This window comes from Choloepus didactylus, chromosome 10 (genome assembly GCF_015220235.1).
Source record: "Choloepus didactylus isolate mChoDid1 chromosome 10, mChoDid1.pri, whole genome shotgun sequence".
NCBI lineage: Eukaryota > Metazoa > Chordata > Mammalia > Pilosa > Megalonychidae > Choloepus > Choloepus didactylus.
This window is the reverse complement of record NC_051316.1, coordinates 89,770,798-89,785,922: the sequence shown is the minus strand read 5'-3', so window position 1 is coordinate 89,785,922 and position 15,125 is coordinate 89,770,798. Positions and strand designations below refer to the sequence as shown.

Below are 15,125 nucleotides of genomic sequence, written 5' to 3'. Positions count from 1 at the left end.
CTACAGGATCCCAAATCTCATGATCTTAGTCACTGCTTTGTACTGACTCCATCCCCTCATTTCACAGATGGGAAGACCAAGGCCTTGTGAGGGGCACTGATGCAGTGGGTTGGTGGTGGACCCAGGGGCCACCCAGCCCAGGCTCTATGCTGCCTTCCAACTGGATGAGTGCTGTGAAAAGTGAAAGCCAAGATCAAGAAGTCTTCTGCACATAGCACAGGCAATGGCTGGATTAACTCCCCAAGGGCACAGACTGCCTCTAATCCTCTCAGCACCCTCCACTGCCTTGACAGGCTGCTTGGCGCTCAGTGAGCACTCAGTCAATGCTGGGTGGATAGGTGGGTGTGTGAGTGAGTGTGTAAGTGGATGCATAGAGCTATTTTAACTCATAAGGGCCACTTCTCTCTATTTCACCATCTGTGAAAGGTATTTCCAAAGTAGATTCCTCTGCAATATTTTCAGAAAATGCACTTTTTAAGCCAATTCTATAATTGAGAAACCAGAAGCTGCTTCATAAATCTGCAGGCAGATGTGGAGTCACCTTTTTGTCCAGCAGAGGGGTTAGAAAGCCCCCCAGGGAATCCTAGCAAGTTCCAACCAAAGGCAATGGATGGTGCCTCCAAATTGGCCTTCCTGTTCCTCTGCAGCAGATCCTAGGATCCAGACTGCTTGAGGGGGCCCGGGGAACAGGCATACGGAGGGGGACAGAAATGATAAGTGAAACCCAAGTTGCAGAACTAGCTCTACCTCTCGGTGAATATACAACTTTGCAAGTCACTTCCCTTCTTGGTGTTTGTCTTTCCTCAATTATCAAATGGGCAAAATTCCTGCCATTTTTTTCTCATGAAAAGGAGAAAATTAATTAAATCCTATGCATATCCGAACGGAATGCACCTAGCACAGTGCCTGGCACACAGAAAGTACTCAATAAACATTAGCTATCATCCTTCTTATCAGGGAAAAATGCTATGTAACTCCCATACCCTATGATTAAACAAACAAACATCTATCAAAATGTTTTGAACACTATAAAAGCTTATATATGTTTTACTTTGGTGGGAAATAATTAAGTGCCTATGTAACATTTAGTTCTATTAAAAACCATCAACAAAACAACCCCAAATACATCCAAATGCATGCTGCAGACTGAATTCTATGCTTGGGAGTGGTTGAGATGGGAAAGTTTATATTGTATATATGTTATTGCAAGTTTTTTTAAAAAAAGAGAGAGACTAAAGAGACAATGACAATTAACTGCAATACATGATCCTGGACTGGATCTAACAGTAGAGGAGAAAATGCCCAAAAGGACATTTTGGAGACAATTTAAAAAAATATAGACTGTATGCTTTATATCAATGTTAAATTTCTTGAACTTGATAACTGAATATTCTTGTTCTGAGGAAATATATATAGGAGTGTAAAGCAGTAAAGAAGCATGATGTATGCAATCTACTCTCAAATATTTAGAAAATAGGTAGATAGAATGATATAACAACTGTGGCAAAATGTTAAAAGTTGTTAAGTCTGGGTATCTGGGTGGCAGTATATTGGGGGTTTTTGTATTATTTTGCAACTTTAAGTTTGAAATTATTTCAATTTCAAAAATAAAAAGTAAAACAAACAAACAAACAAAAAAAAAAAAAACAAAAAAAAACACTTAATTTGCAGTAAAATGGTGCAACAAGCCAGCAAAAAGCAAGGAAAAAGATCACCTTTAAGGGCCTAATGAGAGCCAAAGGTCTAAGCTAGTATGGGGCAGCAACAAATTTTAGAAAGAAGTCTAGGATGCAAGTCAGGACTCTGGTTTAGAGAACCAAACTTTGTCTTTCAAACCACAGCCTGGAAGAAAGAGAGGGGAGAAAGAGGAATTGTGACACTCAAATTTCTAATCCACTTAGGTGTTTCCATTGCATTTCAGCTCACAAAGGAGGAAGAAATAAGAGGCTCTGCCTAAGTCCCTTGACAAAAAAAGAAAGGAGGAGCCAGAAGAACCCCAATAGCCTACCTTCTCCAGCCTCTGGAGGAGAGCATATGCCATACAGTCATACCATAAACAGAGAGCTATGGTGTAGGGAACTAGTCCTCAATAAAGTTCAAAGGCTAACTGAAAAAAAATATCAAGTAGAGCTCCTATTCTGGTGCTTGTGATGAGCGCCAGCCTGAGCAGAGTTGACTATCCCTTGGTTTGTAAATTTAAGGCAAAACTCCAAATGCTGAATGCAGAATGAGCACTGCCTAAGAGTATTTTTTTCCTGTGTATTAACAGACCCAAGCACAGTCATTTGTACATCATGGAAGCTCAAGGAATGTGTGTTGATTTGTAGATAGATGTATAAAATATCTGAGTTGAGTTCTGGCTCTGTCTCTCATCATGTTCTAGAGTTCTCTCAACAGAGTGTTCTGGGAATTTGCTTTTAGCCTCATCATTAATTTTCAGAAGACTACACTAAAAACACTGATCAACGCATATAGTTAACACAGAACCCCCAACCAGATGCATACTTTTGTTCAGACAAAGTATCAGTTCTATTCATTCATCAAGAAACATTGTAATTGACAACTCCCAAGCCCTAAGAAGCTGCATTTAAAAATACTTTTGAGACTAAGAATCAGAAACCTAAGTTCATTCTGTGATGTAACTTAATTACTCATTCTTTTAATTAGTATTAATACTGTGTGTGCTAGGCACAGTATGGCAACCTCTTGTGGAAATTACAGTCTATTTAAGACTATATTTGTTGATTTTAAACTTGCAGCGAAGAAACTATGGTTTTGGTTTCTAAATGAGTTAAACAGTATCAACCTATTCAAAGTTTTTACTTGGGGAAAGCCCCATGGAATTTACTATCTCCTGGAGGAAGAAAAGGCACAAAGAGTCCCCAAGAGGAAGATGGTTTTGGTAAAGGCTGTGAGAGGATTCAGGAAGTGGGTTTTCACACTGAAGGTCCACCGAGGAGCCTCAGGGCCACAGCTAAGCAGGAAGGACTCTTGTACCCAAAGTGACTTCCCTGTTATCGGTTATCTAATGGCTTTCTCATATATAAAAAGGAACCTGCTTTTAAAAAAAAAGAGGAACATTAATTTTAGAGTTCCAATCCTTCCTAACACAGATTGAGAAAAGGAGACCCGGAAACAGGAAAGAATCGTCCAAGATCACGATGCCAGGTCTCAGACTGTTAATCAAATAGTCTAAAACAAGTTACCAGAAACTAAGATGACAGGCCTTTTACATGACAGAGCCCTTAATAATTCACAAACTGTGGGTTTTACTTATTTATTTGTAACACAGTTTTTGGGGCAAGGTGGACGACAAGTCAGAGGAATACCTGTCCCCAGCAGCAAGGCATCCTGGTTGGAGGCCACATGGGTGCAGTAAGGGTACAGCATTGTCAGGCTTCTCCTCTTTCCAGTGCGTCATCTTATTATGGCAACAGGGAACACATTCAGCTGGACTGAGGTAAGGCCTAGCCTGGTGTTCAAGGCAGTCACCAATCCAGGATAATTTGGGAAATGATTTTTCTGCAAGCTCATACATGACTCATCTTAATAGGCCTCATATCAGGTCTGTTGGCTGCAAGGAATCTCATTCAAATCACCTCTGCCAACAGCTGCTCAGGAGACCAGGAAACATTTAGCACTGCTATGGCTGATTTTTTTAAAACACATTTATTCTGTGTTCATGCTATTTCTTATCTCCTTATAGTATGGCTAATGTTATTAGTATTATAGGCCACCTAAAGACTGCATTGGGTCTATCCTAATTTAACTGATTGATTTCTTTTTTCAGGATCAGAAAATAATTTAGAAGCATGAGTTACTGTGTCCCCAATAGTACGGGGGCTCTAAGCAGTGATCTGCAATGGCAGAATGGGGCTGGGCAGGGAGCTGGAGACTGGAATTAGTTTCTCACTTTCTAGGTCTGTGATACTAAATTTTTCTGCCCTTTAGCTGCCCTCCAGTGCAAAAGAAGGTGGACTCAGCCCTGCTCTAATATCTAAATGTGTCCTGAAAACTACAGAAAATTGGAGAAATGTTCAAGAAGGTTAACATTACCCCCTGGACTGTGATTGTGAGAGCAAGAATCCTGCTGGCTCTGTGCCCCAACGAGGCATTACACAGTGTTAGGCAATGAGGAGGCATTCAGTAAGGGTTGAACGAGTAACAAGTACTATTAAAAATACTGTATTTGACCAAATACACTGTGATTACAAAAACTACTAACTGTGGAAAAGAAAGGAAGAACAAAATTTGAAAGGAGTTTAAAATTGATCAAAATACAGCGATTGTTGATCCGAGTAAGAGGCTCTTTCCTAAGCCAAATATATGTACAGCCTCACTCGATAGTACTTATCCTTCAAATATCTGTTGTGAGAAAATACGTAATAACAGAAAGTTACTATGAATGCAGTCATTGTAAATTTGTTTTTATTCATAATAAAAGCATCCTAACACATTTAAAAAATAGTAATGTATTGCATTTGAGAAACCATATTTATTGTCTTGAGTGTGCTTGGTGAGCCTGCTGCTGTCACTTTGCCAGCCCCTCACTGAACTACTCTAAGGCTGCAGGGAGCCTAGGGAGGTGGCCAGAGGGTTTGATAAATGATGAAACTTCTAGACAGACTGGTTTGCTGGGAGCACAGAGAGGGAGGGAAGAGAAAAACATACCGCACAATTTACTTCTTTGTGATGTCTATTATTATTGACTCTCTCCGCCATCCCCAAGGTAAATCACTCCAGGCCCTTAGGCAATGCTCAGTAAACTATTTGATGAAGAAACTCAATGAAGGAAAGAACGACCAACTCAAACTTGGATGAGTATATTAGGTAAAACTGTAGATCCCTTCTTCCCTCCAGCTGCAGAGGCCTTTCCAGCTCCTCCAACCTGCAGGGCTCTCCCTTCCTCAGGGTCTTGGTCCCCTCTTCCCTAGTGTTGTACTCAGCTCACTCGACTCATCTTTCACATCTCACCTTAAGCATGATCCTTTCGTAACCTGTGCTTTGCAGCACTCCCCACACTGCACAAGCCAATGCCTGTTTCTCTGGAGAGCAGCATGACAGGCACTGAGTTCACCACTGAATCCCCAGAGCCTTCTACAATGCCTGGTGGAGCAGGCACTCAATCAGTGCTGAATGAAGGAACCAAGGAATGAATTAACAAGGAAGGGGGCAAAGATTTCAAATTTACACTCCAGATGAAATGCAAATGAATACCGAAGGAAGAGGATACAAACTCAAATATCAATAGTCCAAGTGGAAAATGGGAATTAGTGACATGGCCGGCAGTGTGAGTGGTGGGGTCTCTGGAGGCAGCTGCTGCCCAGCTCCTGCCTACAGCTGCCTTATAAGTACAAGCGCTCAGGACTTCAGAGCTTCTCTTTTTCAAAAGAACCAGAAACCTGAGGGGTTTTTGTTTTTGGCTTTTTTTTTTTTTTTTTAGCAATTTCCCGATTTTAATTTTTGACCCTCAATTCTTTTTTTCCCCCAAGAACACTTGTGGATCACAGGACACATCTATGTACTGAATCCAGCCCAAGGCCACCAGTCTGTAATCTCTGCTCGCAACCAAGAGGGGTATTTAAGCTTCAAAAATGTTAAAACTCTCCTCTTAGGAAATAAACATTAACATACATCCTAACTGCTTAGACAACCAGAACCATGTAATTGGTCCCCCAAAGTGGCCTCTGGGCCCCTACTTTTCCCCACCTCTGAATAGCTGCACACATCTCCTATCTGTCTTCCTGAACAAGTCCCTCTGAGTTACCTAAAGAAGTTGCTCCTCCTTAACAGGCCCCCCCACAAGCTCACCCCAAGGAGCTCCTTGATCCACTTGGCTCCACTCTACTCTCTACCTCCTCATTACCTCTAGAAGATACCAAGAAGTCTAGAAAAGTCTCCCCCTCTCCCCCAGCCTCCTAGCCTTTTTAGTGGCCCTCTAAATTCAACCCTCCTCCACTAAGCCTAACTTGACATGCCCCAAACAAGCCCAGCAAGTCATCCTTTTGCTGTTCCCTGGAACCCAAATTGTCTTGAACCCCCAAGGGCTCCAACGGGCACAGCCTGATTTGAGGTTTGCCTTCCTAGTGTCCCTGCGAAATCATATGCCCTCTGAAGAGGGCGGTATGTACAATCCCTCCTACAGGCCCCACCCACAGCCATGCACTGCTGAATGAATAAATTAATATACTGAAGAGTAGCAATGACAGACTGAGAAAGATCTCCTCCAGTGGTTAAAGAGAAGGCTGCACAGCAAGGAGATATCAGGAAAGGTGGCAAGAAGGCAGCATGGAGGACTGGGCAAGAATCTCAGTGCTGTAAAGGATATGAAAAGGAGCTTTCCTTTTCACTCAAAAAAAGCTTGAATTCCCTTAGCCCTGAGAAGTAAAAACACTGATCCTTCTATTATTAGAAAGAAGAGACTATGTAGACATCTCAGCAATATTCCTGTTGCTTTAAGTCAACAGAAAATAGCAAAACCCCAATAACAACAATTGTTTACTGAATGCCAGGCTTTGTAATTTACCAGAGATTATTCACTTGCTACAAGGAGCCACCATTCCACCTAAGGACTTTTCCTTTGAATGACTTAACATTAGATCCACTTAGAAAACTCCAACATAAATCTAACAGGAAAATTCTTTGAAATGCAAAGTGAAGTCCACCTATAATGTCCAGCAAAAAAACACCAGGAACGTTAACCCTTCACTCCAGAATCATTCCAATCTTCCTTGACAGTTGTATATGGATGGTAGCAAAAGACCCTGTGGCAAGAAAGCACACTGTTTGAACTCTAGCTAGTGCCACATCTGTGATCCGCAACACCTAAGTGAGGTGCCAACTCTGGTCTTACCAACCTCTGAGAACTTTCTTGCTTAGGCACCTCTCACCAAACCCATCTTCTACCCGTGCCCCTGCTCAGCCCTTCCTTTCTGCCCTTTTCTCCCCATCTCCATCCCCTCCTGGGGAAACACTGCCTCTCTAGAGCTCAGCACAAATACTGTCCCCTCCAGAGCCTTCCCAACTCCCTGAGCTGATGAGCCCCCTCCCTCACTTGTTGCCCACAGGACCTGACCCCTGCTACAGCACAATTTCTGCTACCTGGTAGCCTAGCTATCACCCAAAGTCCAGCTCTCCCACCCTCAGATAAACTTCCCTGAGGGCAGAGACATACCAATTTTGCATCTACTAAAGCACCTCACAGAGTACAGTGCCCCAAAAAAGGCCCACGGATAGCCTAGCTGAAATAATAATAAAAAATAAATATGCCTTAGGCTTCCAGTCTCCAGTAATAGAGAACGCAAATGAAGATTCATCTCATTCAGTGAGAGTCTGAGCTGCAGAAAGCAGCTTGTGGGATTATATGTGCTTTTCACTTAGTTTGTTTTATTTTTCCAGGAATTTCAACTTTCTAACAATGAATATGTATTATTCTCATAATAAAAGAGAGTCCAGTTATAGTTGAAATAAATTATCTAACTTTCTTAACAGTACCATTCTGATAAGACAAAGAGTTCCTGAGAAATACTGTACAGATTAACCCAAGATATCTCTGAAAAGGCATGTCTGCAGGGAAACAACTCATGGTCACACTGGGCAAGGCCCTGGGTCTGAAGAACAGTGAGAAAAATCCCCAAGAAACTACACCTGAAACTGCCCACCCTGCAGAAGGCACCCACGCTCTCTGGTGTCCAGAAACTCCTTTAACCTTTATGAGCTTCTCAGAGAGGACCAGCAAGGATTTAATAAGCAATACATGTAAGGTTACTTGGCACAGAGCCAGATATATAGTAAACCCTCAATAAAGGCTACTTCCCTTTCTATGTTTAAACCACAGACTGCAGGGGTTACATTATCTTCTGAGTTCTCTCCAGAGGTGCATGCCAGAAAAGTATCTCTCTTCATCCTGGGAAACATACAAGCAACTTCAAAAATCAATACTAGTTACTCCTCTGGACAGCCTCTTAAAAGGCTGCCTTCCATAATTCAGCTTCCAAGCTAACCTGGTACCTGTACTGATAACCAGCACTGTTCCCAGTCCAGAAGCCCTGGGCAGTCTGCCCACTTAGACTCAAGAACACTCCACAAGGTGTCACAGGGCTAATTAAGCCCTGGGCCTCATATGCACAACAGTAATTGAATCTTTGGAGAGTCTATTCCCAGTGTAGGCAAAAAAAAAAACAAAACAAAGCAAAAAAAACCTGGTAATCAGAAAGCAACTCTCCAAGATTTCTAGGAAACACAAAGAGATGGGGTTTGCATCAAGATTTACAAGCTGCCCAAACCCACCCGGCTCCCTACACGCCCTGCTTGTCCAGCTTAAGATCGATAGCTGAGGAAAATTTGACTGAACCCCGAGAAATGCCCAAACACATCCTTCCTACTCACTTTGAAGCAACCGAAGTGGATACTTTAAGTTAAATTTAAACTCGAGGCTCATTAGAAAAGACACATTTTATAGCTCACTCTATTCTTCTACAAGACAAACAACTCCGGAGCAGAGAACAGAGCTTCAGAGTCACTTAAACATGCGGCCAGGGTTTCTCTTCCCCATTCCCCAGGTTCAAGACATTTTTCTGAAAGTTCATTAGGAGAGAGAAGCGGCCTGCCTAAAAGAGACCCCGGCTGCAGGGGGAACCTCCCATCTCCACCGTCCTTCCAAACGCCAAAAAAGAAGTCACGCCAGTTGTGTACACCCTCGTGCTCACCCTTCCGGGCACCGTTACCCCGCGGCGGTCGGTGCAAACTGAAAATAGAGCAAAGCAGAAACCAGCCCACCGGCTAAAAATGGCCTTTTGAATATGAAGTTCAAAAGCGCCCCAATTAGGCCCCGGCGGCAGTTTCACTTCTGCTCCCGGAGGCAAGAACAGGGAGGGCGCGCGACCCGGTAAAATTCCGAATTCGGCTCCGGTGGACGGCGAGGCGGCAGCGCCGCGGGGCCCACGCGGGCCGCCGGGCAGGTCGGGTCCGCCTGGGTTCCGCGCTGGGCCCACCGCGCCGGAGAAACTGAACGTCCCCGCGCCGCCGACGCAGCGGCCGAAGCCCGGGACACCCGACCCGCCTCACCTGCTTTCTCGATCTTGCCAGACATTTCCGGGCTGCGCCGGAGGCCGAGGCCGCCGCTCATCGGGCCCGGGCCGGGCCGCTGCGGGGCGACAGGCCGGCACGGCCGCCGCTCGCCTCGGCCCTGGCTCGCCGCGCCTCAGACCCGCGCCGGCATGGCGGGCTCCGCGCGGCCGCGGCCTGTGCGCTCGGCGACCGCGCGCTCCAGCCCGGCTGGGGCCGCCGCCGCTCCGCCTCCTCTCCCGCCGCCGCCGCCGCTGCCGCTATCCCGGGCCCGCGAGCCCGGCCGCAGCGCCGCGCCGCCGCCTGCCCGCCAGGCCTCGCCCGCGGCCACAGCGCCACCTACCCGGCGCCCACTGCGGCGCCGCACCGGAACGAGCCCAGCGCCCTCTGCCGGCCCGGAGCCCGGCCTGACCCTCCCACCTGAGACAAAGCGCCCCCTGCCGGCCCGGAGTCTCCACGCCAAGGTGTGGGACTGCCCCCTCCCCCAACCTGGAGCTCAGCGCTGCCTGCGGACCCAGAGCCGCTGCTGGACCTGGGACCGACCCCCTTCCACGCAGGACTCAGTATCCCCTGCCCCCAGGGCCTGGGCCTGACCCCTCCCGGCCGCAGAGCTCAGCCTCCCCTGAAGCCCAAGTCTCTAGGTCAAGGCCTGGGTCCAACATATCAGGGCACGCAGACCCCTGCTTGCCCTGCTCACTGGACCTCCAGATGGAGACCAATGAGTCCTCCACCCAGGAGCTCAGACATGGGCTTTTTAGCATGGTGATGAGTTTATTAAAAGTCATTCATTTAAGAATCAGAGAACCTACTTAGGGCTTGGCACTGTGTTAGGTCCTGCAGGTCCTACAGAAATATGCAAAATTGATACTTCCCTTCAGATACTTCATAACTTAGTTGGGGAGTCAAAGTTTAATAGTATAAGTAAATAACAATAAATTTTAATAACACAAGGGATGTTTGAATGTGGGAAAATCCCCTGCCTCCTGCTTGTTTGTTGTTCTTGGCCCAAGATGGAAAACAAAGTAACAAAAATCAGCTCAACTAATTTTCCCTCTGGTATTCTTCAAAATAGGTAAATTAACAGTTTAAAAAGCTGGTGTTAGTACAGGATTTGAGGAGGTGCAGGGAGAAGGCAAGAGTAGTTGATATTGCAAGCAATTCCAGTTCCTACATCCCCCTCACACTCTGATGTATCACTGATTTCATAACTTAGAGCTGACTATATGTTGCAGCCAAATATCCAGAGTAGTCAGTTCAGGTCATCAGGTCCTAGCCCTCTAGGGATCAAAGGCCAAGTCAAAGATTCATTTCTCTTTTTGAGCTGATTAATGGCTGCTCTGAATCAGAGCTTGGCTCTCTCAGCAGCTTCATAACCAGGCAAAACTGGCCTCTGACCACAGGCCCACCACCCAAACCACTCACAATGCTGCCCCTAACCCTTCTAGACTCCTGAGCTGAGATTGGACCAGTATTTTAAATCTGAAATCTTAGGTGCAAAGTAGGAAATCAGAATGAATGATTACGAGGCCCCATCAGGGGTTCCTGAGAGCAAAACCAAATATATTTCATAAATTATGACAAACCAAATGATAGGGGATTTTGCAAACAGTAAAGCACTTTACAAATGGACATTGTTGTAAATAAGGGTCATGGCATTTATTTAATAACAGTTATTCATCAAACATGTTTATAGCTATAACAGAACCACACCAGGTAATGAAGCAAATAAATTCCTAGAGCCATTTTCTTCCCACCTTGAGACCTTCTCACATGCTACTCCTTCAACCTAGGATGTTTCCTCCCCTCCTCTTCACATAGCTAATTCCTAGTCATCTTTTGCTCTCTGTTTAACTGTCACTTCTACCAAGGAATCCTTTCCCAACTCCCCCCAGTGGGACCAGTCCCTGTATTGGTCAGGACACTTGATTCCACTGTCAGAAACCCAGCTCAGCCTGGTTGTAGCAAAAAAAGGAAATTTGTTGAGTATCATAACGAGCAAACCAGGGATACAGCCAGGTCAAACACATCTAAAGCTATGCTCTTAAACAATGACATTATTCTTCTGCGTTGGCTCTGTTCTCAGATGATCACTCTCTACATGGTGGCAAAAGTGGGCACCAGCAGACCCAGCCTTGTCACCTACCAGCTAGATAACCCCAGTGGAATATAAGTAGGTCTTTCCCCATAGTTCAAAAAACAGCCCCATGGTCATGCACATTAGCCTGCTTTGAGCCACATATCTATCCCTGAACCAATTACTGCAGACAAGGAGGCCTGAGAATTGTGCCAACTGCAAGAAAGCTTGGGGGTGGAGGCCCTAGAAGCAGCAAACTGGGAATGGGAAAGGGTGGTTGCTCAAAGCAATATCAGAGGAAGAGATGTTGATGAGGCAAAAATGACAGACATCCATCTCTGCCGTCTCAGACTATTAAGAGCCTTGCAACATCCTTCCCATCTCCTTCAAAGCACATGCCTCCACGTTCACTTGCTTCTTATAGTCATCTGTTTAATGTCTGCCTCTTTCAGGGACTGTAAGCTCCATGTGGGCAAGAACAATGTCTGGCTCATGTACTCCTGCATCACCAACTCCAGCACAGAAAGCAGCTCAGTCAATACTCGAATGGCTGCTACAAAGCCTTCTCACAATGTTCTGGGAAAGGGTGAATCAGATGACTGCTATAGCAATTCCCCAGGCTCCACAGGGTAAGGAACAGCCAGGTGGCCAGGAAGGTGCATGAAGAGCCTACATTAGACCAGATTCTTTCCAAAAGGGTCATGCCCACTTTTTGGCATTTGCAAACAATATTCATCTATTAACAATAGGAGCTCAGTGAGACAAGGGTAAAGAACAATCAAAATGAGGCTGGTGGCCCTGGGACTCACTGCAGCTTGTGTTGTTGGCCATCAGTTTGCCCGTGGCTACCGCAGCTCCCTAACTCACTGTCAGTTCCTTGAGGACGGGGATTATTGTTTCATTAAGCCTTTATTGAATATCAGAAGGGGAAGTGAAGTCCATCAAAAATAGTGGTAATGATAATGGGGACTGACCCTCACCAAGACCTGCCTGTGGCTGGCGCGTGCTCATCACTGCTTTCAATCCTCACAGTAATCCTGGGGGTTGGGGGTTTAGGTTGGGTAGAATTTGGTCATGAGTTAGAGAAAGCACCTTAACAATGGCTTGGCAAAGGGGGCATTTATTGAAAAATACAGGCGTCTTGTGAGCTACACCTAAGGGCAAGACACGTAGCGTGCCTCATGAGGAGCTGAGGGTTGCTTGAGTTCACACGCACACAAGATCCACCAACATGCCCACCTCCAAGGCCCCTTCCTCTCCCACCTCAGCCATCAGACAAGACCCAACAAGGAGGCCTAATCCCAAAACTAAATTCCAGGAGAGATGATCTGATGGGCTCAGGTCCACCCCTGGTTCAATTAGGTGTAGTCAGGTGGATGAAGTTACACAGTCCAAACAAAGCTAGCTGCTGGGTTGTTTTGGTTTGCTAAAGCTGATGAAATGCAATATACCAGAAACGGGTTGGCTTTTACAATAGGGATTTATGAACTTACAAGTTTACAGTTCTGAAGCCATGAGACTGTCCAAATCAAAGCATCATCAGACAATATCTGGACTCCTCTGTCACATGGTAATGAACATGGCCAGTATCTGCTGGTTCTCTCCCTGGTTTTGTTGCTTCAGTTTCTGACTTCCCCATCTGTGGCTTTCTTTCTGAGCTTCTGTGTGTTCCTCTCCCAGTTTCTCTGGGGTTTTTTTTCTCTGTCTTCTCTGTCTTTTAACCTCTTATAAAGGATTCCAGTAAGAGGATTAAGACCCATCTTGAATGAAGTGGGTCACATCTCAATTGAAATAACCTAATCAAAAGGTCCCACTCACAATAAGTCGACATCCACAGGAATGGATTTTAAAAACATGATTTTTTCTGGGGTATACAGAGCTTCAACCATCATATGGGTCTACAGCAGTTCTCATCTAAGTAGAGAATGGGCTGGGAAGACACATCCCTCTTCTTATCTGGGTGGGCAACACAAGGACATACACGTAATAAGTGGCGGGGCTCCGACTCTTGCAGCTCAGCCTACTCCAAGCTCAAGTTTTGACCATTGTGCTATACTACTCTAACCTAAACTTACCTTTATGCCCACAGTATTTTATTTTATTTTTTTTTAATCTTCATTTTATTGAGATATATTCACATACCACGCAGTCATACAAAACAAATCATCCTTTCGATTGTTTACAGTACCATTACATAGTGGTACATTCATCACCCAAATCAATCCCTGACACCTTCATTAGCACACACAGAAAAATAACAAGAATAATAATTAGAGTGAAAAAGAGCAATTGAAGTAAAAAAGAACACTGGGTACCTTTGTCTGTTTGTTTCCTTCCCCTATTTTTCTACTCATCCATCCATAAACTAGACAAAGTGGAGTGTGGTCCTTATGGCTTTCCCAATCCCATTGTCACCCCTCATAAGCTACATTTTTATACAACTGTCTTCGAGATTCATGGGTTCTGGGTTGTAGTTTGATAGTTTCAGGTATCCACCACCAGCTACCCCAATTCTTTAGAACCTAAAAAGGGTTGTCTAAAGTGTGCGTAAGAGTGCCCGCCAGAGTGACCTCTCGGCTCCTTTTGGAATCTCTCTGCCACTGAAGCTTATTTCATTTCCTTTCACATCCCCCTTTTGGTCAAGAAGATGTTCTCCGTCCCACGATGCCAGGTCTACATTCCTCGCCGGGAGTCATATTCCACGTTGCCAGGGAGATTCACTCCCCTGGGTGTCTGATCCCACGTAGGGGGGAGGGCAGTGATTTCACCTTTCAAGTTGGCTTAGCTAGAGAGAGAGGGCCACATCTGAGCAACAAAGAGGCATTCGGGAGGAGGCTCTTAGGCACAACCATAGGGAGGCCTAGCCTCTCCTTTGCAGCAACTGTCCTCCCAAGGGCAAAACCTGTGGTAGAGGGCTCAACCCATCAAACCACCAGTCCCCCATGTCTGTGGTCATGCCAGCAACCATGGAGGTGGGGTAGTCGACTACCCCTGCATTCTCCACAGGCTCCTCAAGGGGCACTACATCTTTTTTTTTTCCTTGTTTTTCTTGTTTTTCTTTTCTTTTTTTTTTTTAACTTTCCCTTCTTTTTTAAATCAACTATATGAAAAAAAAGTTAAAAAGAAAACAAACATACAATAAAAGAACATTTCAAAGAGACCATAACAAGGGAGTAAGAAAAAGACAACTAACCTAAGATAACTGCTTAACTTCCAACATGTTCCTACTTTACCCCAAGAAAGTTACCTAATATAGCAACATTTCACCCACAGTATTTTAAATTTATGCTCATCCTTGCATTCGATTCAGTTCGATAATATGGGTTGTATGTCCTCATTGTACTGGGCCTTATGAGAAAAATAGACAAGACCTGGGTTTGATCTCCAGGAGCTTTAAGATTTCCAACCAACTCTTCTAAGATGAAAACCCCAACAGAAGGCACCCAGCATGTTGATGGGTATGCAGATATTCATTTGGCACATCAGGGAAATCCAAATAGAGGAGGCAAACGTTTTAGTAATTAGTGATTTCATGTTTTCATTGAGATTTTGCTCATTATTCATTACTGAGAACATGAGGCCCCCACTTTCTTATATGCTTCGGGCCCCTAAACTGCTTAAACTTTCTTTTTTCAGAATAACTATTTATTAATAACAATAGCAATAGTCATATTAACCAATCTCCATTAGTGAAGCACCTATTAAGTGTCATGTACAGTGAATCCTTGAAACATCCTTGGAGAGGTTAGTAATTTGCCCTAAGTCTGTGAGTTAATAAGTTGCATAAAAGTCAGTTGGTGAATAGCAGAGCCAGAATTTCTGAAGCCCAGGCTCACTGAAGCTTGTTATAAGCCTCTCTAGAACCAGGCGGGGATGGGGGGAGAGGGGGACAGTAGGGCTTAAATGACTTAAATGGCCTTCATCTTGTACGAGCAGTTAGGAAATGTCTGGGTCATCACTCCACCAGCAAATGTGGTAGCTCCTG

At 44.9% G+C, this 15,125-nt stretch overlaps 1 protein-coding gene across 11 annotated transcripts in view; it reads right to left on the bottom strand.

Annotated features, from left to right (window-relative positions):
* RAPGEF1 (Rap guanine nucleotide exchange factor 1) overlaps positions 1 to 9,313 on the bottom strand; it is a 165,927-nt gene extending 156,614 nt beyond the window's left edge. For 4 of the 11 annotated variants that reach the window (XM_037798650.1, XM_037798651.1, XM_037798652.1 and 1 more), the window contains exon 1: positions 9,067 to 9,312. In XM_037798650.1, the coding sequence (XP_037654578.1) occupies positions 9,067 to 9,127 (61 nt within the window). In that variant the 5' untranslated portion in view covers positions 9,128 to 9,312. Of the gene's footprint in view, positions 1 to 9,066 lie in introns of all 11 variants that reach the window. The other 7 variants (XM_037798648.1, XM_037798649.1, XM_037798654.1 and 4 more) reach the window with 4 other exon arrangements.
* Positions 9,314 to 15,125: the final 5,812 nt, after the last annotated feature.